The sequence below is a fragment of the Mastacembelus armatus genome, chromosome 1, assembly GCF_900324485.2.
Source record: "Mastacembelus armatus chromosome 1, fMasArm1.2, whole genome shotgun sequence".
NCBI lineage: Eukaryota > Metazoa > Chordata > Actinopteri > Synbranchiformes > Mastacembelidae > Mastacembelus > Mastacembelus armatus.
Window position 1 is genome coordinate 20,426,571 of NC_046633.1, and position 24,833 is coordinate 20,451,403.

General features: G+C 40.3%; 1 protein-coding gene across 7 annotated transcripts in view; it reads left to right on the plus strand.

Moving 5' to 3' along the window:
- add3a (adducin 3 (gamma) a) overlaps window positions 1–24,833 on the plus strand; it is an 89,757-nt gene that overhangs the window by 37,780 nt on the left and 27,144 nt on the right. For 5 of the 7 annotated variants that reach the window (XM_026302640.2, XM_026302637.1, XM_026302642.1 and 2 more), the window contains one exon: window positions 20,796–21,042. In XM_026302640.2, the coding sequence (XP_026158425.1) occupies window positions 20,848–21,042 (195 nt within the window). In that variant the 5' untranslated portion in view covers window positions 20,796–20,847. Of the gene's footprint in view, window positions 1–15,103; window positions 15,499–16,378; window positions 16,431–20,795; window positions 21,043–24,833 lie in introns of those variants that run through there. The other 2 variants (XM_026302639.2, XM_026302638.2) reach the window with 2 other exon arrangements.

Genomic DNA, 24,833 nt, shown 5'->3' on the forward strand with positions numbered 1-24,833 from the left:
GAGAGAGGAAGGGATGCAGAGAAGGACAAAGATATAATAGCTAGATTTTTTTTTTTTTTTTTTTCAGCTGTCAAGTGAAGTTTATACAAACTTTTACAGTGCCACAAAAAGTCAAGGCTCTATTGCCTGTTCTTAATGGCTGAGCTGAAGCAAATGACAAGCCAGTAAAAATAGTTAATTTTGTCAGCTATTTTTAATATGGAGAAATCTAGCGAAACACACTTTTGAAGATGAGAGTTAGAGATATAAATAAGATATAGCAAGTGACTTGTTCCATGTGTTGCTTTTGTATTTAACAATGAGGTCAAATTATTTAGCAAGTACTTGTAACAAAGCAAGACTCATAAGTAACCAATTAGACCAGATCACCTCCCCACTGCAAGTCTTGGACCGGCCATTCCGCCCAGTGTCCTCTGTTAAAGCCATCCTGCACTGTCAGCTGTTGACGATGGTGTCTTATTTTCCATGACGACTTAGATTCTCCATGTGCAATACACACTCAAGCTTTACATCGCCCACCTACCAGCTATAAATCTTCCTTGCCTTCATTTTAAATGTGGAAAGATCGTTTGACGCTCGTCTTTAAACACCACACTGAAGAAAGGCCTGCTGGGATATTGGGTGTTTTGTCTGATTGGTCAAAAGAGGGAAGCTCTTGAAAGATCTCGTAGTAGTTCAATCGTTGGGAAAACCTAACAACAAAAGCAGGCCTGTCATCCATCACTTCATCATCCTGTCTTTTGTATCTAATAACCAAAAGATATTGAATGAGGGGATGGTATGGCCACCACAGCAGGAGGCAGTGATAGAGGCGATTGGTGCTGTCAGCCTGGGAGGATGAAGAGGGAAAGAGGGACATGAAGAAGGGAGTTGTGGTATTGCCTTGTGCAGCTGGAAACAGGAATCTCAGTGATCTTTCTCATTGTTACAATTGGAGACAAACATTGAGCAACATGCTTTCAGTGAGGTCACTCTATTTCCATTTTGCCTTTCCCTCTTTCTCTTTGTATTTTTTTCCTGTTTGATCATTTCTAATTGAAACAGACCTTGCACTGTGGACCCCGGGGGTGATTCTGACATTTACCTGCCTCACTGACAAATCAGTGGCTAATTGAGACGTAACACAAGAACTTGTATTTCCCTGTCCCTGCAGTGTTCCTTGCCTGAAGGCTGTGGTCTTTGACAAAGATCCAAGTGTCAGATTGCATGTTTGTAATGGCAATTTAAATCATTAAGTGACATATCTGCAAAGCTGATATTAGATCACTACCTTGGGTCAACTGTCTCTATACTAATGATATTGTAAATTATTACTCTACTTTTTGACACAGTTTGAAATAATTTAAACAAATGTCCACTCTAAACTTTATTTAGATTGGATTTGCAAAGCCAATTTGATTAATAAAGGTTGTTGTGTGTTGTGTGTGTGTGTTTCTATTGGTAAGTGAAAAGTCTTGTCCAGTGTTCACTTCATGCAGTTGAGAACACAAAAACTTATAAAATTCTTGGAGTCAAATAGGGAGGTAGTATGATTCAGCCAAAAAGGAGCTATTGTGGTATTGTCACCATTCATCTAACTGCTACTGATACTGAGTAGCAGAAGAGATCATTTCAATCACTGCTGACTCTAAATTGTATTTTTTTTCCAATAAAACATTGCAACAGAAAAAAACTTCCAATTCATCAAGGTTTTAGAAATGTAAAATCCTAGATGAGTGAGCTGTGCCCATTTAAGCTGATGCTGATGCAAAGTGACAAGCTGTATTGCTTCTGTAAGCATTGACCTGCAGGAGTTTTTCTTAAATGAACATCTGAGGGATCTTTATCCCAGCAGGAAAATGATCAAACGTCTAAGGCTGCAGGTTGACAGGATAATTTCCCCCATGCTGCATGATCCACCTTTAGTTGTGTAATCCTTTCTTTGCCTGCTTTGCTCTTGTTCTGTTGTTTTAAAGATCATACTTTCTATGAGTTCAGGAGAGCTGTCATTAGATCCTGTGGTATGTTCTCTCTAGTTCAAGTTGACAGTGATGTGTGTGATGGTGGTGCAGGCAAACTGCAAAAGCAAAATATTTTTGTCAAATTCCACATAGATAAATGAGAAATTATGCATTTGAGATAAGAAAGCAAGAAGGAGTTTTCTGTAAGAAAACAAATATTGTAAATTAGCATTTTTCATTACAAAAACATTTTTGGTATTTTTCTGTTTTTTGAAAAGAAAAAGAACTATTACCTGTAGAAACACTGGAGGTTGGAAAGCAATCCCAGTTTCTTTAGAAGCAGCATCTTACAGCTCATAGGAAAACTGCGGTTTTACAGAAGATCCACTTGTCTCGTTCAGTTTTCCTTCCTGGTTGCATCACTGGGTCTTAGTCTCCCTGGTGACTGTGAGTCATGTAGCACGCTGATTGTCAGGAACAATAAGTTGCCACGTTAATATGCTGCTTCCTTTGGATATCCTTTAGCCTCTGCCTGACCGGGAAGGATGGTAGCTTGTGCATGTTGGCGTTTAAGTAGGAATGAAAAGGGTGTATGAGGAAACAGCTGGATCTACTTGTACAAATATAGGCCTACAAATTTACACAGGAAACACTAATCCATTCGGCTGGTATATGAATAACCTCAAATTCAATATTTGGCAATACGGGTTCTGGTCCCTTGAAATAGTGACTCATCAAACCTCATCAGTTAAAATTAGGCAAAATGATTTCACTTGAAAGTCTTTCCACTGGCATCCACATTAAAAAGGCAGCCAACCAGCTGTGGCCTTTTCTCTTTCTGCTGCATTGTCTATGGTTTTTAATGTGTATGTGGGAATGAAAACATATGAAACTGCTTAGCACATCATGTGATAGTAGATTAGATAAGAATGCTCTTTTCCCCACATGGGTCGGTAATGATCTGGTTCCTTTTTTGTTCTTCCTTTGGGAGTTGCTAAAGTAAAATGGAGAAAGAATTAATGTAAAAAAGCAGTTTAGTAGTTTAAGTTTAAATGGTTTGTCTGAAACGAAGTATGTTCACTCAGTTGTCAAAAATAATCAGGACATGGACAATTGCACATGAATGTATACATCACAAAGACACACACACACACACACACACACACACACACACACACACACACACACACACACACACACACACAGAGTTACTTAAACATATATGATTGAGCAGAAAGTTGTGACTTCTGTCCCCCTGCCACACACTACATCCTGAGAGGAACATGTCCTTCCTTTACACACACACACACACTCACACACACCCCCCCACACACACACACGTGTGTATGTGTGACTGTCAGAGACGGGGAGAAAGACTCTGAAACACTGCAGGCTACACATTTGGACAGCTAGAAAATAACAAGGACAGAGGTGAATAGAATTAGTCACATAGACAACTAATGGTGCTGGAATTATAACTCCCTCAATATGGAGCTCCCCGATGTAAGGCCTTGGCATCCCCAAAACATATTTTTCATCAGACTGTATGTTGCCTTCAAGCAGAACCAAGATTACTTTGGTAAGCAGGTTTAGGAGTTCAGTACATCAATTGCCGCAGCCTTAAAACTTTAAACTAAAAATGAAACTATAAAACCTTGACCTTAAATTTGTTAAGGATCCCTAGCAAACAGACAATGTTGTAGCTACTAAATTTTAATTCTTTCATCGTCAATCATGTATGTTGGACTCTCCATGACAGCACTGCTCAGTGAGTTGTTGACAAGGGGAGGAAGGACCCCAGGGCCTGACATTGAGGATGTCATCAGGATCAGTTGCTGCCACTTTCCTATCTCTTTTTATGAATTTGTTTTGCAACGCCTGGTCAGACCCGGAAGCATGAAGGGACTTGCTCACACATGCACATACACAATGCTGGTTTTCTTTTCCCCATGTTCTCACAGCATGTCATTGAGTGGTCAGATGTCCTAAAAGGGGTCATAGCACAGAGACAGTGATTCACTGAGATGAACTCTGCTTGTTTCCTCTCTTATTGTTGTAGAAACACGCTGAGATTTCCTTTTAAATAATACAAGAACTCATGCCCCTGGCCAAGTTCCAGTCTGTGGAGACCACCCATTTATTCCATGGTTTGTGAGTCTATGCTGTAGTCCAGAAAGTCTGTCCAAGCTTTTTGGACTTGAACATAAATGTCTCTCGCATTTTTTCCAGACCTTTGCCAGCTAAATGTCCATTTTGATCTTGGTTGATAACTATCTTGAGTAGTTAATGATTAGTGTAAGTACCTACCTAACTGTAGGTACAATATGGAATGTAGCTTCTTTTGCCCCTGGATGTTGACACTCCCCGCAATCAGGTGTGTTGTGCACACCGTCTAATAGCATAAATAAGCAGCGGTGATGAGGGTGAAAAAAGTAACAGATTATGAAAAAGAAAATGTTGGAACAGATTTCAGCTGCTTTGTCTAACGAATGATATATTTGCTAACTTAATTGAAGAAGAAACCACAGGAGAGAAAATAGGCAAAGCAAGGTTGGTTGCATGAACAAACTCACTCGCTCTTTGGTAAACTAACTAGGTTATGGAACATTCAATTGAACAGATTTTTTTATTGATATTGATTACATGTCTATCACGATATATGTCGCTATCGTTTTATATCCCAGTCTTACTTCTAATTATAACTGGCATATGTTAATTCTGATTTAAGGACCAACCATGAAGCAGATATTGTTAATTGTCAAACTTAAATCTTGGGCATTCAACAGTGCTTAACGGTTGTAGGGCCACCACATATGGCCCTTGAGTTGGCCCTGCTCTGACACATTTAATAATACTGTCCTCATTCAGTGTCCATTTGATGTGAGGGAAAACAGTGTTTGCTTGTCACTGGGAGGCTGTGCTGCTGTTCCAGACGCTACATAAAATATATAAGACAGTCTTACTCTATTATTCAGAGAATATTGATAAAATATATTGCTTATTTTCTGCATGCACCAATGCACTTTGCAGCACAGGATAGACTTCGCAAAACACAAAGAAACATGTCAGAAGCCCAGCTGGTCAGAGGTCTGTTCCATCAACAAAACATCTAAATGCCAGGGTCCCTTTACTGTGCGGATGTGGGCGTCTCCAACCTCAGTTGACCTTGGAGACTGTTAAACCCCTGTAACCAGTCTTTACTTTGATACAGAGCTCCATGTTTGTTGTTGATTTGTCTCTTTCATGGAGCTCTAAGGTGATGGGGTTTCTTGGGGCCTCTATGGTCGCTGTGTTCAGGCTCTGACCTGTGTGGTGGAGCAGCAAAATAGGCCTATGGGATACTGGTGGGATGAGGTTATTTCACAATTTCTCTTCCCTCTTGTGAAATCAAGTCTTTCCAAGTGAACTAACCAAGAGAACATATACAGGCGAGCCTTTATCAAATGCAAGAAGGGTTTAAGAATATGAAGGCACAGTTAAGCTAAAGGTGTAACACAGGTTAGGAGAGGTAAACGCTTGCATATGGTTAAGGGTTTCTTTTGGGAGTGGGATTTTGTTTTAAATTTCTCTACCATGAGTAACACAAAGATGCATAAAGTGAAGCATATGCAGCTGCAGAATTCCCTGCAATGGACCACACTGCTGAATTCACCTCTGCTCTCACCGTATATCTTACTTTTATGTTTGTTTTTGCTTTTGGATTTTTCCTTTTTTTTTTTTTTTTTGTCTGCTGGGGTTGGGTCACCACATGCACGTACTGTTTGTTTGGAGTTGCTATAGAAACATGGTGTGTGCAGTCGTTTGCGTGCGCATGCCCCTGTGTGTGTGTGTATCTGTGTTTGTGCTGGTGTGATGGGGCTGCAGTTTAGCTTCATGCTTAATGACCTCATCCAGACACAGAGCCTGACATGTATCGAATCCGTCTGCTTCCTCAGATTGCGTAATGGATAGTCCCCAATCACGCTCTCAGCTTTCTGGCTGACGCTCCCTCAGTGTTGTGACTCATTTCTTGATCACAGACTACTCATTGGGTCCAACGACAATAGTACAACGCCATTTGACAGCTGAAATATGACATGATAACTTGATCATTCGATTTTACAGTCTGTATGTGTGGAATTACATTTATTTTATGTGTTTACTCGATGTGAATTCAGAAAAAGGAAAGGAAGGTTCATGGCCTGACAGTGAACACTCAGACTTTAGTGCTTCTCATATATTCTATGTGATGTCTTTCAGTGTTTCGTTCTGTTACAAAGGCCCTCCTACTCCCACCTTATCACCCAGGTTCACTTGACGTTCCTCAGCTGCTAATCTTGGATGGTGTCAAAGTGTGGAATGCAGCCCAGCTGTTAATGTGCATTTATTGAAGCAAGCCAGTCGTATGGAGTTTTTCCATGTAGAAAGGGATACTGAAGAATCTAATACAGTCCTGCAACAAATCTTCCCTTCATGAATGTTAAAATGTTTCCATTGTTTAGCTGCTATTAATGTTGTAAAAGAAGTATACAATATAATAGAAACACGTGTTAGCATAACACAATACAGTTCAACAGCACCACACCTGCATGTTCAAAGTGACACACAGTTGAATCAACCCCTTCACTGGAACAGTTTGAACAGAAACTGAACATAATCACTTTCATAAAGTTAGGATATGATGCAGGACTGAATTAGACCAATCAGTGCATCTCACTTAACGCTAGTTTAATTTATCCCCAACACACAAAATGAAATGTGCCATTCCAAGATGAAGCATCTATTACTTTAACAGTGACACAGTCCTCTGGGCTTTTGACCTTGAGACTGCCACTTTAGAAACTTAATTGAATTATCTGTTGGAAATCCAGGACAAGTGTGTATTCTTGTCTTCCACTGCAGGGAGTCTGTAGAAGCTCCCACAGCCTAGAAATCTCTTACATGACTAAAATGACAAAAGGAGTGTTTGAATTAACATATATTTTAATATAATAAGTCTGAAAGTTGCCAGGTTCTTGTATTCATGGTTCTTAAAATTGGGTTTCAGGTTGGGTTGATAGTCACCTCTATAACAGCTGTACAGTACAGCATGTGTGAATGAAGCAGCCAGTATGCTTCTTTTACATTTTAACTGTTACTTGGGCAATCAGACCTTTACAAAGTTGAAACAACTGTAAAAAGCTTTGTGGTTGAACACACTGTGTTAATTAGCTGTGATTGAGTGTAATGTGATTGTGATCCTGGCTTGCATATAGTATAAGACCTTCTTATGAAATTACTAACTATGTGGTTTGAGGTGATTGGTAGTATGTAATATGTTATTTACTGAGTTAATGTGCAGTGTTGTAGGTTTCTGTAAATACAGCAGTGACTTTGGGCAAAACATTTAGACTAGGAGAAATGTGAATCCAGTTCATCAGTGGTCAGTAGTCACTGGTAGAGCTGGGCCTTTGTGTTGACAGAGCCATGATTTGACTCCTAAATAGGTACCAAGAAAATCTGTTTTTGTGTTTGTCGAAACCACCAGGGTGTAATTGGAAAAGAAAACAGTGGAGTCAAGCTCAAACAATACATTTGGGTTGGCCTCAATGAGGCACTGATGTCAAGAAATGTCAAGTAATTCACCCTAACGCTAATTTACACATCGCTCTTGTACAGCTATATTGTTTTGCCTGACTTTAGCTCTCATTTTATATATAACACACACACACACACACACACACACACATAGTGTTCAGTGTTTGTCCAGTGTTCATAATTGACCTGTAGGATGTGAATTTGGATGTGAAAACATTTTAGTTATAGTAGAGCTACTTCTAGAAATACCTGCTTTTTTATTTTTGCCTTTTCTTTTTAATGCCCATTTTACATATTTACAAAGTGTAAATCTTAAAAAAGATTGAGTCACAACATGAAAACTAAACAGAATGCTTTAGCAATATGAAAATGAAAAATTAACCAGGGGAAGTGAAGTTGCTGTAAACTTTTGTCCTACTGTGTTAACTTAAGGTGTGTGTAGTACTTGGCTGTCTGCAAGGACGGTGCAAGCATGTGTTATCTGATATGCTGTGGGAGGGATGGCAGAGCACAGATACGGCAGGCTGTGTTTAGAACAGCTCTAAGGCCTCTACATGTGATATACAGCACAGATAAAGATGCACAAGCACTGTCAAACAAACCTCAACCCCATAAATCTCTTGGATGACATATTTTTCCGTTTTTAGTTTTTAGTTTTGCTACTTTAAAATGTGATGTGACATTGAAATGTAATTCCAATTTTGACAGCATAACTCCGTTATTATCTCATGAGGATTTCCTACACAGAGACACTCACACATCTTGTCCCTATGCTTTTTTATTTATCTTGACCTGAAATAGCACTTTTGAGCGAAGTGACAGTTGGACGTTAACTTCCCCATTGTTGTTTACTCTTGTATCATCTCATCAGTGAGATCCGTGGAAGAAATGAAGGATTGAAAAATACACACACAGAAACTCTTTCCTTGCTCACTTTCCTCAGTCTGTCTACCTGGAACCTTGAGGCATAGGCAGACTTCCCTAGTCAAGTAAATACCCATGGTGTGTGTGTGTGTGTGTGTGTGTGCCTATATATGTGTATGTGTGCGTTTCATCTGCTTGCTAAGTAACAGCTGCTCAGACAGTGACAGCATTGTTCTCAGGGAGCGCTCCAGGAAGTGAATCCGAGTGTGCCTGTGTGTTAAACATTACCTGCTCGATAAATGCCTCCTTGCCCCTCAAACCTGGATTAGTGACCACTTAGGATCACTCCTGTGCAAGCGTAAATCTAGACAGGTCTTAAGAACCAGATAAACGGCAGAGTGACAGCTTTTCAGTGTGTGGATGTGTATGTTTGGATTGTCAGGCCTGCAGGGTTAAAAAAAAAGTAGTGAGTAGATAAGCTACACTGCAACACCCACAGCCATGATCATCCTCAAGGTTGGTGACAAAAACACAAAGAACCTGTGTGCCTGGTTGCTTCCTTTGTTTCTCTGTTATTCCTGAACAAAAAACAAAAACAGCAGGTTTTGTTTTACCTGTAGTTACAGTTGCATCTTATGGGCAATTGCAATGAAAACCTCCTCCATTGTGCACCCAGGCCTATGAGTTTCACTGACTAGTTACAAACAAGTGCTCTGTTCACATTGACATTATCACTTTAAAACAGCTTTCTCATTTGATCACTGACTTGGCAATAGTGCAGCTGTATTCTGGTGCACAAGCTGAGCTAATTTCAAGTGCAAGTGCTTAGCACTTTCTAGAGTTGCATAATTATGTCTCATAGTATTGTAGGTGGCTGTAGTGTTTTGGTATTTAATTCATTATCTATAACTTAACTCATACATTTACAGTATTTTTGATATATGACTTACATTTTGCTAGCACTCGAAGTAACATGGCCACATTTCACCTGTGGCTGTTTCCAGTTTGAAAGTCCAGTATGAGCATCTCCAGGTAAAGCTGAAATTCTCCTTGGCAGGCATCACAATCTGTTCTGTTGTGTTGTTTGTGTAAATCTCTCCTGCGGTTTGACTCATGACGAAAACAACTGACAGGCCCTTGTCAGACTAGTTGAGCAGCCCTGAACATATCTAGACCTTATCTGGAGGAGCTGAATGTGGAAACATGAAAGTCTGAATCTGTTGGTCCACACATTACACAGATTTTCCATGTCAGCTCCCTGGTAGAAAGGCTGTGTATTGTCAGTCATGTCAAGGGCCGACCTCAAAAGCATGACACAAATTAAATTAAGGTAAAGGCAAGGTTTTATTATAATACAGTGTACTTTTTGCGTCATGTCCTGTCCTCTACAAGCTCCACTCAGGAGCTCCACCCTCATATAACATGCTCCACTCAGGAGCTATACCCTCATATAATCAAACAAAGTACCTGTACCTGTTATGGGCAGCGTGTGAAAGGGCAACTTCGGACAATGTCCCAACCGGATTGAAAATGTCTGGAGAGTTATTGTGGAAGCAGTTGTTTGGCGTTTTACTGTCCTCCAGGGATCAACCTGGCCCCTCTGTCGTGTGAGCAAATGGTGTTTGAAGTAAAAGTAGTGCAAACATACTTTGTGAATACGTACTTGTCTTTTGTCAGTTGTGTTGCCTCACAGCCATTAACTCAATGAGCTTTATTTTCTTAAGCATTACCACATCTGTAGACATCCCACACTGCAGTCTTCACACCAGTCGGCTATTTTTTCTGTTCTTGAGAAAAAGCTCAGAGGTCCCAATAACGAGCCTAAGTGTTTGTACATTCCTGAACAGTTAGCATCAGTGAACGTGCCCCCTCGCTCCTCTCCTGTTAATACTCAGCGTTTGGTGGGAAATGCTGACAGAACGCTGATAGCTGGGCTTTGGCTGTAAATGGATACCAGCGTTGATCCAGCCCAGCAGACGCTCAGGTCTTCCTCTGTGTTGTGTTTAGTTTTTGTCCACAGCGTATCACTGAGGTCAAGGAGGGGATGATTTCAACAGAAATATGGGATTACTTAAGAGCTCTGTGGTGTGCAAAGGACTCATTAATCATCAGACTTGATAAAAGTTGAGGCGGTAGAGTATCAAGCTGGCTTTGAACTGCCTGGATTCAGTCTAACCTTGTCTGTGATGTGTCATATGAGTCAAGCTAAAGCAATAGCAGTAATTTTGGGTTCCAGAGGCTTGTGTTGAGCTATCATTAAGATACAAACCTGCTGTTATCGACCAGTGAGCTGCTTGGACACAGTTCTGAGACAGTCTCTGATGGGTTCCTTTTGTTTTAGCTCCTTTGTAACTGAGAAATAGGCTCAACAGAAATGCAAGGAGTTGGTAAATCAGTTTTTGGACTTGCATTTCATGTTTGACACTTATATAAATTCCTAAAGCTAAAGAAAGGAGAGTTTTATAATTTCACATGGTGTATAAGTTTTACTCTCAACATGTTAGATTTTACAGTGGTTATTCAAACTAACCAGGATATTATTTAAATTATCTGTTTTAATTCTTTTGTTGTCTGTGTTTAGCTACAGGCCCTAATAATTAAACAATAGATGAGCAGCACAGAGAGACATTCACAGTACACAATAGTACAACACGGTGTCTTCATACAGTGAACTGTGTTTGGGGTCTGTACAAGTGTCACCATTCAGTATTGTGCAGGTGTGTGTGTGTGGCTGTTTTTCCCTGAGCCAGGCCTGACAGTGACATCTGGGGTGTGTGTGTGGGTGTGTGGGTGTGTGTGTGTGGAGTTGGGAATAAAGTGCTGCGTATCAGCATCCATGAGGAGGGGGTGGTAGTGGCAGTGCCAGGAAGTTCACTCACTGAACTGCATGTGCAGTGTCAGTATTTATAATTATTCTGAAGTCGCAAGAATATGGAAAGTCACATATCAAAGAAATAAACTAATGGTCATTTATTCCACTGAACTGATAAAGAATGACAAAACCTCCTTTTTAAAAAAAAAACTATATCTTCAGATGTTCTTTTGTGATTTTGTTATAAATATTAAAACAGTGACAGCTTACAGTATTTTATCACAGTGATTACACCAAAACCATGCAGTAGATTTTTACAATGAATGCATGATCAATGCTATAAAAGGAAGAAAATGCTATCATTTAGAAATAAAAAATATATTCCATTATGCTGCTGTATTTGGTCACTGCTATTGTTTTTAATTCGAGTAAGATATGTAATATATGTAATATATAGGACATACACGTAGATGTGCCATGTCAGAGCTCCAGGTTTTGAATCAAATTTAGCCAGTAATGTTGATTTTTACTGATGATCCTATCTGCACCTGGTTTGGAACTAGTTTTAAACTAATGAGTGAGCTCTGCTGTGTCAGCGTGTGGCTGGACTGAAAATCTGCAGACTCTCCATCAGTTGTGTAGTGCTGCTTGAAAATTTATGAGCCACTTTATCCACCAACACAAATCCCTGCATATTTATTGCACGTAAAGATGAGATTCAGATGATCATTCTCAACCCAAATAAATAGTCCCCTCAAGCCATTTCATACAAAGAGTCCTTTTCACTGCTGTGAGCATCATTTTTGATGTCATTTCATAGAAGGTACAGTGAGGTTCTTCTTTAAGCAGATGACACTTGTTTGTGGGAAAAGACAGTCATGTGGTGACTGCAGGATGATAGCTCTTGTTTGTTGGTACAAACCAGCTGCAGCCCCAGGAGCAAACACTCCAACGATTTCCTCCACATGCACATGATGCCATTTAGAGGACTATGTCTGTTTTACATTGCCAGCAGCGCCCAGACCGTTTCTGTGGAATACATAACACAGTGTGTGTGTGTGTGTGTTCATGTGATATGCATAAAACAGCAACTTCTTTAAAGATGTGTGATCAATATGTGATCAAATGCTAGAACAACCCAGTGAAGATAATGAGCAAAGTACATGAATTATTAGAAACAAGCAGAAAAAAAATCTTCAAAGCAGTTCATATAAAATGATATAGAAGACAGCAGAGGTAAAGAGGATATGTTATGTTGTGAAAATATTGGGGTCATATCTTTAATGTTATAGCTGCCTTCTTTATTTAGTTCAGATGTTTGCAGAGTACAGCTTTGTCTCTGAGCTTCCTCCTGTGTCAGCCTGTCAGTCCCTCTTATTGTAACTGCAGGCTCAGAGCAACATACGTACTGTCATCCTGTGTCGGACATTAATCATGCTCTCACCAACATTATTCATTCATTCTTATGACAGGTATTTGACGTATTCATTTCATTTTCATTACTTGCCTGAACATGTATTGCACTTTGTCATTCTGAACAAACACACAACTTTCAGCTTTGTGTTGGTAACAAGTTTTAGTTTGGATGATGAGTTTGGGTTGGCCTCTGTTATTGCAGGACAGTGGCCCTCAAGGAGCCTAACTACCTACCTATGGAGGATCTAACTTATCAGGTGATGGTAGTCACTGAGTACAGAAGCTTTTTTATCACACACAAGTTACTCTTGCATAAATTGGAAATTAAATGTTATGATGGTTTTGTGTCAGAATGGGCAGTGACAAGACTGTTCATGTTAAAAATCTAATCTAAGATAGTTTATTGCACTTAACCAAAATAAACTACTTTATCTTTCCTAATTTAAACATTTAGAAAAATGAATTCAGCTACATTAAATGTACTTGTTATTGTAATTAACTTTCAAAGCTTGCATGAATCACTTCAGTGTGTACAATTATCTTTAAGAAACCCATTTGTAAATTTGCACAGTTGAAGCTGTGAAAATAAAAGAATGACTCATGACAAAGCTAAGAGGTTGTTGACATCTTTTGCTTTCTGGATTGTTTTTTTTTTTTCTTCTGCATGACTTGTGAATTGGATTGTATCCAAGTATTACAGGGAAAAAAATGTGTGTCAGTGTTGTGTTTTTCTGTTAGGCTGTTTTTCTGTAGATCAGCTACTTCTCCACTGGGATGGATCAAATTGTAGTTTTTGCTTTGGCAGAAAAAACCTCTTGTCCTTGCTGCACATCCTGAAGTCTGAAAATCCAAATGTCTGTTCATTGTCACAGTTTTCCACTCTCTCAAATCAGACTTCACCAAAGTTTGTTCTCATAAGAGTGGAATATGGTTTATTGCAGTGACCATCAGTTTTGATATTTTCAAGTGAATTTTAATGTATATAATATACAATTGTATATCATAAAAATATCATTAGTATAGCAACACTGATTTAACCTTATTTAACCATATCACCAGCCCATAATAATACATAAATTGGACTTGGGTTTCATCTCATCATTTATCTTTTGGCTACTGCTCACCACCTTAAAGGGCTGCGTAATACTAGGAAAGAAATATGTATATTTATACCGTATATATGTACTGTATATAGTTAAATGTATTCAAATCAATCCAATGTATATTCTTGACAAGTGAATAGCTCTACAGTGGATTAATAAAATGGACTGCATCCAAGTTGATCTTAATGTTTTAATTTTTTTTTTTTAATAAACTAAAGCTCAAAATATTTAAATGGCCCTTATGACTTAGGGCTGCATTAGTTTTCATTTGCTTTTTAATAAAATGACAAAGTAAACAAACTAAAATATGTCTTAAAAAGCTCAGAGACTTAATGGTAAAACCAGAACACTCAGAATGAGTATTGCAGACAGTTTACCTGCATTGTATTCTCTGTTTCTGACACCAGTGTAACAACTGATGTAGAACAAAGGATCAGGCTCAGGTTCGTGCACAACAAAGCCGACACCAGTCAGGTAAATAAATGCCTTCATCTGCCTCGATACAGGATCAGGACCTCCCTAGTTACATAACAAGTGGAAATGACATTTAATTATTTCATTAATCTTTTTTATATTCCAGTAAAGAATGAATGTGAAGAATGAAGAAAAACGAGCTTAAGGTAGTTTTAGTGTTCATTTTTGTTGGAGCATTATTTGAGGAATGTAGTAAATCAAGATAGAAGCTGTTCGGCAATAACAGCTTTGGTGAGATACAATCAGAAAACACATTTCAGCAGAAAAAATGAATAAATGGGCAAAGGAGGCCAGCTCTAAAGCCACAGAAGGACACAAACAACTGTGACTTAGCTGACCCTGACCTCTGACCTGCAGTCATTAAATTGTGGTGCTTTTTATTTTAAAATCTTAGTTTGACAGTCTCGTCTGACTTTGATTACTACAGAAACCTGTATTGTGCACATGCGTATTAAATCCAAGGCACTGAAGTAAGTGGCAAAGGTCATTCAGGACATTTGTGCTGTACCAGTTTGTGTGGCTGCATTTATGCCGCTGCCAGCCAAACTCATAAACACTGACCTTTAGTACAGTTGCCCTGAGGGGGTGGCTGTGTAGCAGGGGGTGTGAATGTGAGACATAAAGAAAAATAAAGAGAGAGAGAAGATTGTGGAATGTGGGAGAAAAACCAGAAAGTGAATGGATGAAAGAAAAAAAGACAAGAAAAAAGACTAGACAGAGAGAGAGAGACAGAGCAGGAGGGGTGATTAGTGTGTGTGTGTGTGTGCGTGTGTGTGTGTGTGTGTGTGTGTGTGTGTCTGTGTTCTGATTGGTCTAGCAGCCTGTGTGTGTGTTTGCTTGAATGTTTGTGTCTATGTGCTTCTAGCCAGTGGGCGGGGGATTAAGCCTGCATCACGTGGTCCCTTTAGCTTCTTTTCCACACAAACACACTCCCTCACTTGCTGAGGACACACACATACATCAGCATATATCCTCTTACATACACACTCGCAGCTGTTGATACTTCTCTGTCTGATGATCGCAGCGGAGTGAAGCCCTCAGGAATCTGGGAGAATCTCCTGTCTGCCGGCAGCTCGGGCAAAGAGCATCTATATGGAAAATCTGGACAGACAAGTGCACTGACTGGTTTTCTGATCGCCGCCTGGCTCTCACTCCTGTCTCTCATATCCCGCTCTTTCTCTGTCTCTCTCTGGTCTTTCCTGGCTTCTCTCTGGGACTCTGTGTTGGAGTTGAGTGCAGAGTGCAGGCAACAGTGAAAAATACAGACATGTGTTCAGCTGCCTACTACTACCGCCTGTTCTCTCCCATTTACTGACCAAAGAGGAAATACAAGGTAGGCTGGGCTTGGCTTATTTGTTTATGCGCTGGTTTCTGGTGTCATTATACCTGTTTGTACATTTGGCATATATATATTCCTCTAGGACATATTCAGTATATTTTCTAGATATTGCAGTCCCATTGATTTCTTATAGTAAAGATTCCAGCTTGTCTTCTGTTTTTGTGTTCCCATTAGCAGCTGGAGCATGACTCAAAGACTACCAACCCTAAATCTGAATTTGTAGTTTTAGGGAAATTCCATGTAAGAGATACACACTCCTACACTATAAACATAATTGGCAGTGCAGAGTGTGAGCGCCACAGAAGATTAGCTCTGGCTGTTACCCCTAGTGTGTAATGTTTTAGTGTCACTAGAGCAACAAGAATTAGTGTTCAGCAATTGTCTGTTGTCTGTTGAATATATTGTTATTAGAAGAAATGCCTGCAAAATGAATCCACTGAGATTTTGTATGTTGCAACCTGCTCACAATGTCAAGTTGCACAATGAACACCAAAAACTACAACCAGATGCTGCCATGTGTCCGTTACGGTCAAAACACAGTGCTGGCACTTTGGTGGGCTCAGAATAGTTTTCGTCATCTCATGGTAAAGCCCGGGATGATCTGTAAGCTGCTGAGCACTCGGCTCCAGATTCACTGTTAGATCTGTCATGCAGGCGTGTTTAGACAGGAAACGCACCACTCCTCTGTTTGTGTGTGCATCTTTGTGTATGACTTGCTTTTATGAGGTTTACGCTGCAGGTCACATTGTGTCAACTTGTGCGTGTTCCCACTGTCATTTACAGTGTGTGTAGATATAATTAGCCAACATACAAATTCTTTCCTGGTATTGTTGCAGCTGTAACTCAACCCAAAAGGCTGTTTGTCTATTTTTAGGGATGGCAGCTCATAGAGACACAAGCACCCCCAAGCCGGATCAAGATATGAGGTGTGTGTGAATGAGTGGGTGGGCCGTATCAAGTGTGTTTTTGTTTACCTTCTGTAATATTAATCAGCACTATTCTGACTTTTTGTTATTTTTGCTTGTTGCATGGGTAGACAGGGGTTTCTAGATTAGATGGCTTTCCTCCCATGAAGATGGAGTGTTGTTTGGGCCACTGGCTCTTCTCCAGCTCCAAATGTCAGAGGACTACTGAAGCATTATAGGTCAGCCCTGTCTTTAAAGCTATACAGTAAGAGCGCATAAAAGAGATTAAGGAGGGGAAGCAAATTCTATCAAAGGCAATAAAAACAACTGGAGTGCATCAGTATGGCTTCACTGTTGTCAGACATGGCTTTTATAAGTACTTTAATATATCATTTCTGCCCTCACTTCTGTTCAATATATGCATGCAAACATTTTCAGCATCTAATTATTTCAAATCATGTAATCAATCAATCATGTTTTTGGTGTTTTTTGACATATTGACTAAAAATCTGTTGTTCAAATAATGTACTAATGAACAACTTTGAAATATGGATAACTCCTGCTGCACAGTTCGGTTCCTATTAAGCAGTAACAAGCTGTTACCAAGTTCTTGACTCACATCAATCATCAACTTGTAGCAACCAAAAACATGTTAAGCAGCGTGGTTTACAGCGGTGATTATGGCTTTCTTAAAGTAACTGTTTATAGACGAAAACATTTTCATGGAAAGACGGCGTGTGTCTACAGATCTGTGAACATGGGCAAGAGTGAGAGAGGGAAGGTCACTAAAGGTCATAGGGTGAGAGGTTGCGGTCAACTTGCCTCAGGCTGCAGTTGCAGTATAGTGCCCTTCAGTAAACACAGCCTCCCTCATCTGTCTGCCACATATTAATGGAGCCTAAATCAATTACAATACATCACTGTCATCCAGTGACGTATCTTTAAAGAGCACTTGTCTAAAATTTCCAGTCGGTCACTGAACTCAACTTTCTGTCATAGTTTCATTCAAGTCTTTAAATGAATCCCAAATGAGCAACTGTCATGAAGTGTGAAATTTGAATGATAGACATTGATGCTGTAATGCAAGGATCAGATTTCATTCTGACTCTGATTAATGGTGTACTCTCGCACACAAACAGCACCACTACTGCTCCCTCCCCTTCCCAAAACTCCCAACTGTCGATCTCTCTGGATGTGACCAGACTGAGAGGGATCGGGATGAGGGACAATGATCTATTCATAGACCTGGAGGGGAGTGTGGTGGAGGGGGCGGTGAAGCTCATGCTGGGCGCTGATGGAGTTATGTGTCTTGTGACAGAGCAGCATTAGGCTGGTGTTCCCACAGAGTTCTCCCTGCATGAACTTTATCTTGCATAAAGGTCTTCTCAAAACTCATTTGAAAGGGACAGATGTGAGGAATGGCATCCAGGGATGGATGGTTGACTTTTTCTACAACGTGTGTGAGCACGTGGTGCTGTATTGGTCAAACATACATTTTAAGCACACATTCCTGGTGGATTACTTTGCTCCGTGAACGCTGTATTTCAGCTGTTTATCTCGAGATTGAGATAAAACAGTTGACACAGTGATAACTTTCCAGACTTGTACACTCCTTACTGTAAGTGTTACACAGCTCTGAGCTGTGTTTTGGAGTCTAATATGCTTTAAATACAACAAGTTCTTTGATTGTATTTCATTTTCTCACCAGGGCATGAAAACATACACCCCAGGTCTAAATAGTCTCTATAAACATGGCCTGTGTATGTACTTTATGTGGAAGGAGAGGAGAGGCAGGGCTTAGATCTTGGAGGGGCTGTGTAACTCTATTTTGGTGGGGCTACAGCTGTCGCGTTCGGCTGCACAGAATTGTACTCATTCAGCAAATTTTGTATGCAAGCTCTGACTGTCAGGCACACTATCTTGTGTATATATTTTCTATTTAACGTTCAGTTTGAGTTTTATCAACCTTTGGGTACTGGATCACCTAAGAGCAGTAAAAAAATGATTGCTAAGATCTTCCCTTTCCCTTCAATATATCACAGTCCTACTTTGTATCCACCAATATTCCACCACCACCACCATCATTTTACAGTTTTGTGTCAGACTTTGATTTAGCCTGGTCTGCTCTGTGTCCAACTACCCAGTAGGCAGAATAGTGTAGGCAAGCAGGTGGATGAATTCAATATCAGGTTACATAACTCTGGGTTGCCCAGCTGCTTTCAATTAAAGAGGACTTTTTGGGCAGCTTTTTTTCATTTCCATAGTATAAATCACAGCTTTAGTAGTGGGATCAGGTAGAGAACAAGAGGTCTCCTGTGTTCCCAGTGGACTCTGGTTTAGGAGTGACACTATATAGGAAATGCTGGTTGCCTAAATGGATACTTTGGCATTTTTTAAAGCAAAGCAAGCAGAACAAAAATGAGATAAACATTTTGCAACAGAGTCACCAAGTCAAATTCCCAGTGACAGGAAGCCACAGACATTCCCTTGAGCAAGGCACCTCAGTGTCCAATAGATGAAGTAGCAGTGGATGATGCATCAACTGTTAGGATGTTTATCTGGAAGACTAAATATATAATGTCAGTTGCACTTGGGTCTAAAATAGGCAATAAAGAGGGAAGTGGTATTTAATAGACCATTGGTAATCTTGCGCAAAGCGCTTAATGATGTTTGATGGCTTTCTTGCTGTGTGTCAAGTCTCAGTAAGGTGGTTTTATAGAAACAGTTTCGAGTCATGGTAAACTTTCATCCACTTAGATGGATTTCTTTTAATGCGCTGTGTGTTTGGTCTGAGTATCTCTTTTGTGTACATTGAACTGCATGTCACTCCACTAATCTCTCCTGTCTTTGTAAGTGGCATTTGACCTGAGTGAGCAGCTTAGTGGCAGGGGTTAAACCAAATCACCGCTCCAACCTTTGTTTCCCACCACATCTAGTTAACAGAGAAGATTCAAAGAGGAGGAGTCAATTCTGGCAGAATAACCTGTAGTTTTGATGATCCTTCCATCAGATCACTGCTGAGCTTTTGAAGATGGAAAGCAGCGGCATCACTTCTCCTTCAACTCTTTCTTGGTCTCCCTCTCTTATTTCTCCTCTCTTCCAGCCAATACGCCATCTGTTAGAGATCCCATAAGCCCCGCCTCTCCCTAATAAAGCCCCAGCTTAGCATCCACAGCCACGCCGTAAGCGATCCTGGAAGATGCAGTTTTATATGTTCTGTTTTTCTCCTAAAACGTTTTAATCTGTGACTATCTTTATCTGTCGGTTGGTCTATAGAGCCATGATTTTTCCAAATGAATGTATGTGTATGGTAGATGGAATATTTTTCATGACGTTGTTCTTAAAATCTGTATTGTCTGTTTGCATTTTATTGAGGTTTATTGTCAGATTCCTCTAAAATCATTTTTTGCATTGCAGAGTAAGCTCTTTCATAAACATGAATGAACTCTGGCATATTTTCAGATTTCCTTTTTCTTTCCTTTTTCCTGGGCAATAGAGCACTGAAAGGGTCAGTCTCAGCACTTGTTGATTTTACTGTAACAATTCCTGTACCTTGAAAATGGTTTGTTGTTGTGCCAGCTGACCCTAGAATGAACAGTGGGGGTAAACCAGTCAAGGTCTGGATGTTTAAAGAAAAGAAAACTGCCCCTATCCTCCTCATGTGCTTTGTTGGACGATGTGTCAGTGTGACCTGGCCAGTGCCTACATGCTGCTGTGTCCATTTAAGCATCTACAGTTTGACCAATGTGTGTATGCAGGATAGAGTCACTTATTTGTGTCAAGCTGAGGCACTTGATTCATGAAAACTATGACTGTTCTCAACTCATTTTATGCAACTTTGCAAATTGGTAAGACTTTTTCTATTCATTTTGAGTTCATTCATTCAAGTTAAATATTACTTTTGCTTGCGTAACTACTTCCATTAGAAAGCTTGTTTGTTACGTTATGATAGTTTAACTCAATCTTGTGAGCAGTGGTTGTTGATGGGTGTCCATCAGTGAAAGCTTTACATGGAAGCTGTTAGGTAGGGATAATATATAAAAAAAAATTGCACATTGTGAAACAGTTTGTCACTTTGTGCCTTCAACCAACAAAATCAGTTTTGCATCTTGATGACTGCATTATTTGCATACCACACTATTAGAAGTGCTTTAGTTGGGATTCTGGTACGTGCTGTTCTGTTTTGTCTCAACAACATAAGTTTTATGGTAAATTCCTTTAATAAACACAGTATAGGACACACACATTTAAAAAACTGTCACTCTATGAAAAAAACAAAACAAATTGAATGATTTTTGCCTTAAATATTAAACTCTGCCCATCTTCTTTTCAAATGACATGATTTCCATTCTGACCTGTCTCCCTCTCTGGCATTTTTCTTCTCAGGTGAGAGAGTCAGAGCAGCAGCCGTAGAGCAAGCAGGTGAGCTGAAGTAGGCATGAGCGCAGACAGCCATCAGGGGGTGGTGACCACCCCTCCCCCACCTGGTGGAGGGACGAAAGAGCGCTACTTCGACCGGGTCAACGTAAATGACCCAGAGTACATCAGGTCTAGGAACATGTCGCCCGACCTCCGACAGGACTTCAACGTTCTGGAGCAGAAGAAGCGTGTCACTCAGATCCTGCAGAGCCCTGTAAGTTACAAAAGCGAAAGTGAATGTGTCACAGTTTTAGGCTTCACACATGGCATTATGCATGTGAATACATACAGTGGGTGCACCAAGTAGATGGAAACACAGAACCTACAAATGTTGCAAGTCAAAAGTGGCTGTTGAAGCAGGCAGTGTAATGGTATCAATCTTAATCTTACACAAAGCAAACAAGATGATAAATCTGGGTCTTGTATATAGCTCCAGATATATATTTCCTGCACAGATGGACAGGCCAGAAGAGGTAAGAGAAGGTTACATTGTACAGAGCTTAAACACTCCTGACAGGTTGATAGACTGATGACTGAGAGTCCTCCACTGTGATTGACTGGCAGCCTGTCCAGGGTGTCCCCCGGCTGTTACCTAATAGGCTTTAGCTTCCCACCCATCTGAACAGCTTTGCCCAATAAATAGATGGATGGAAGGGCAAAATACAGCCTGTATTTTGCAAAAGAAGAGGGGAGTGTAGAGTTATGAAGATTACGGAGGCTCAAATGGAGAACTTGATACAAGCAAAGAACTTTTCACCTTACTGATTAATAGTTAAGCAATCAGTTCCCATTTTTGGTTTCTGTCAGTTAGTATTCCCCAATCAAGTGATTTCTAAAGAAGCCACAGCAGCAAATGTTATGGCATGTTCTTGTGTTGTGACACTAGCCACATTATCCCAGCAGTCAGATGCCCGCTAAAACTCTAATATAACCACCAGCAGCCACACCCTCACTCAGGCTTACTGCTGGAGCGCTCCAAGTACCCTCCAGGCCAGCGACTCTCATGCTGGGTCAGGTTTTGCTGAAGTAAACAACTCTGTGAGCACAGGGCAGATTGCAGCCAGCACAAGTGCTGTTGTTGTTTGATTTTCTTTCTCTGGAGGTCTGAATTCTTTAGAATTACTGTTGCTCTAGAGCCAAACCTTACAGTTAGAGGTTTAAGCCTTGGAAGATACCTATTCAGTACTTAGGGACTTGTGTACTAGAGTCCTGTATCTTTGCTGTTGGTTCGTAGTTGGCTGCAACCTCTACCAGGGTCAGGGTGTAGAGCAAAGACTCTAATTATAAGAGGAAGCAGCTCAAGGAGAGCACAAGCTATAGCAACAGACTCAGAGTTGAGTAAGAAACACTATAAGTTATTTTCAGACTTTAAGATTTACTGAATATTTTCTAAAGTTTACACAGATAGAAGATCATGAGCTCCTGTAAAGTCAGCACTATTCTGTCCTGTCTTTCTGTTTGTATTGTGCCCTTTGAACAGTTGCGTCAGCTTGTGGAAATTTTACAACTCAGAGCCTACACAATATACAGGGATTTACACTGTTGACTCAAGGCCATTGTCTAAGTGCACCTCACCATTTACAATGGGATCTTACATGTTGTGATGCGAAGGTGTGTGCATGTGTCGCTTTGTAGTTTGAATTAGTGTGAAGTGACATATACACTTTGAAGGTTTGGAGTCAGCAGGGACAGAAATACAGTACGGTAAAGCCAAAGTTAGGTAAAGTATTAGGTTAGGTGCTGCTAAGGCAATGAATGTCATGAATGAGTCTTCGTCACACATAATGTAACAGGAGCCTGGAAGTGTGTGTAGTTGGTACTGGGCCGTGGCTGCTTGGTGGTTTGGCCCGTTCTTTTTTTAGCTTTAAATTTCATCCACATTCTGCACATGCCCAGTGTGGTTTTCTTGGCATGCTGTGTTGTGTGCCAGATGTCTGGAAGGACAGGAGCATGGTGCTACTGATGCAGGTTTTCACTCGATACTCTGTGTGTGTCTGTTTATGTGTGTATGAGATTAAGTGTCACACGAACAGTTAGAGGTGAGCACATGAGCGAGAACAGTTGCAGTCAGCACAACACACAGTCTGCAGGGCAGTGTTGGGCTGCCACTGACCGTCAGTGCCTGATCCCCACATGTGGATTTAGTGTGGTGTGAGGCACAGCTGACTGCAGCTTGTTGTTATCAGCAGCAGTTGGGCAGATTTAGTGAGTTGAATCAATGGGTGAGGCAGTTAGAGAGCTGTCTGACTGGCTGTTGGGCCACAGCCTGTATGTGTACTTCCTGGCAGGTGATACTGTTAAAATTCAGTAGATGGTTGGACACTTTTTGTTTGTCAATTGATGTTTTTGTTGGGATGGGATGTTTCAGGGTGTTGCCTCTGGTCTTTGTGGTGTGTTCAAGCGCAACTTTAAAGCCACATTGTGGTTCTAGGTTTTGGTTGATCTTAAATTTGTTAATTTATCTTAGAAAATTTAACATGTTAAACTGAAATGTGGTTTCTCTTAGTGCAAAACATGTCAAATCTATACTTTATTCAAATGTGTAATGACTTTTAATGAATATCATATATCAACTTGACTAAATGACTTTGTGTAATGTAAAAGGTAATCTTATATAGAAGAACAATCTTAAAATAATCACTGAAGTTCCCCTCAGCTCTACTAGGTGTCCTTCAGCTTACTCTGCTGCCCCCATGTCATGTTTGTCACCTGTAATAACTGTTATTGCATCAGCTGGACATCATAATTTACCCACTGCCATTAGTCTCTGCTTGTTGCTGTGCATGTGTGTGGTACTTGTGGTCAGGTTATACACATTTTTGCCACTTGATGTGGTTTTGAAGGCATGCAAACCAGCTCTGTCAGCAGGAACAGGTGGCTCCATGTGGTCTGGTGTTTGCACTCGTCAGTACTCAGTACAGTATTCATATCCATCTGCAGCAACAACAATAACAACTGTGTGTCACCAGCTGGATGCAAACACATGCACTTGTTCCCCTTGTCTCTCTCCTATTATCTCCAGTTCATGTCTGTCTGTTGGTCTCTTAAATTCAACAACAGTAATGTGTGTTTTATCCAGCCTTCTTCCATCTCTCTTTCCCATCTCTCTCGGTTTGTTTTGATTCCTGTGTTATGGGACTAGTGGCGGCTCCAGATTACATGTTTCTACTGTTGGAATGGCAGGTTATGTTTAAAGGGGGACCAATATAGACCAGGCAGGACTGACTCAACTCGGCTGACTTCATCCACCTGCCTCAATCATTCCCTTGTGTTTACCTTCACAAGTCAAAGGCTGCAGCTGAACTTTGAAACCTTTCAGTGGCTTCTGTATGTAGCAGCAGTGTACTGTGTACTGTGCAAGGAGGCAAAGTAAGACAACAAATGAGGAAAGACTAAAGGAATCAAATGTCCATGTAACTCACCTGCAATAATATTTTACTTATTGAACTCCTGGTTTTCTTGTCTCAACCTTCTTCATTTTCAATGTTGTTTGATTATTTTAATTTGTTCCAGGAAGGAAGAGAGAGTAGGAAGACGCATTTTTAAGAATAATCTAACAACAGGGAAGGCTAACAGTGTTTAGTATGACGTTCAAGGGTTGAAATTTGCCTTGAGGTAGTTTGTGAGGCATACCAAGGTGGTTTTTTGTTGCATTTTGTAGGCAAGGAACAGTGTGGATTCTGGCTGCAAAGTCAGAAAGTCTCATGATGTCATGTTTGGTAAATCATGATATTAATTTGCATTAAGTACTGTGGTTGCTTTTAGCTGGGAACTTGGTTGTCGTTGCCATCTGTAACCCCAAAAGTCAAAAGCCCGCAGAAGCTTAAGATTTAATTCGATGAAACTAAATTTGAGTCATAGTTCCACATGCTTCTACTTTCTGCGCCTTCTCATCTTGCTCTCTCAGCCTCTGTTAGGTTTTCCTCTCCAGCTTGTGGCACAGATTTTTTTATCATCCATAGAAATCATTCACTGATGCCAGGTGGTAAATTCACTCATTTGCAC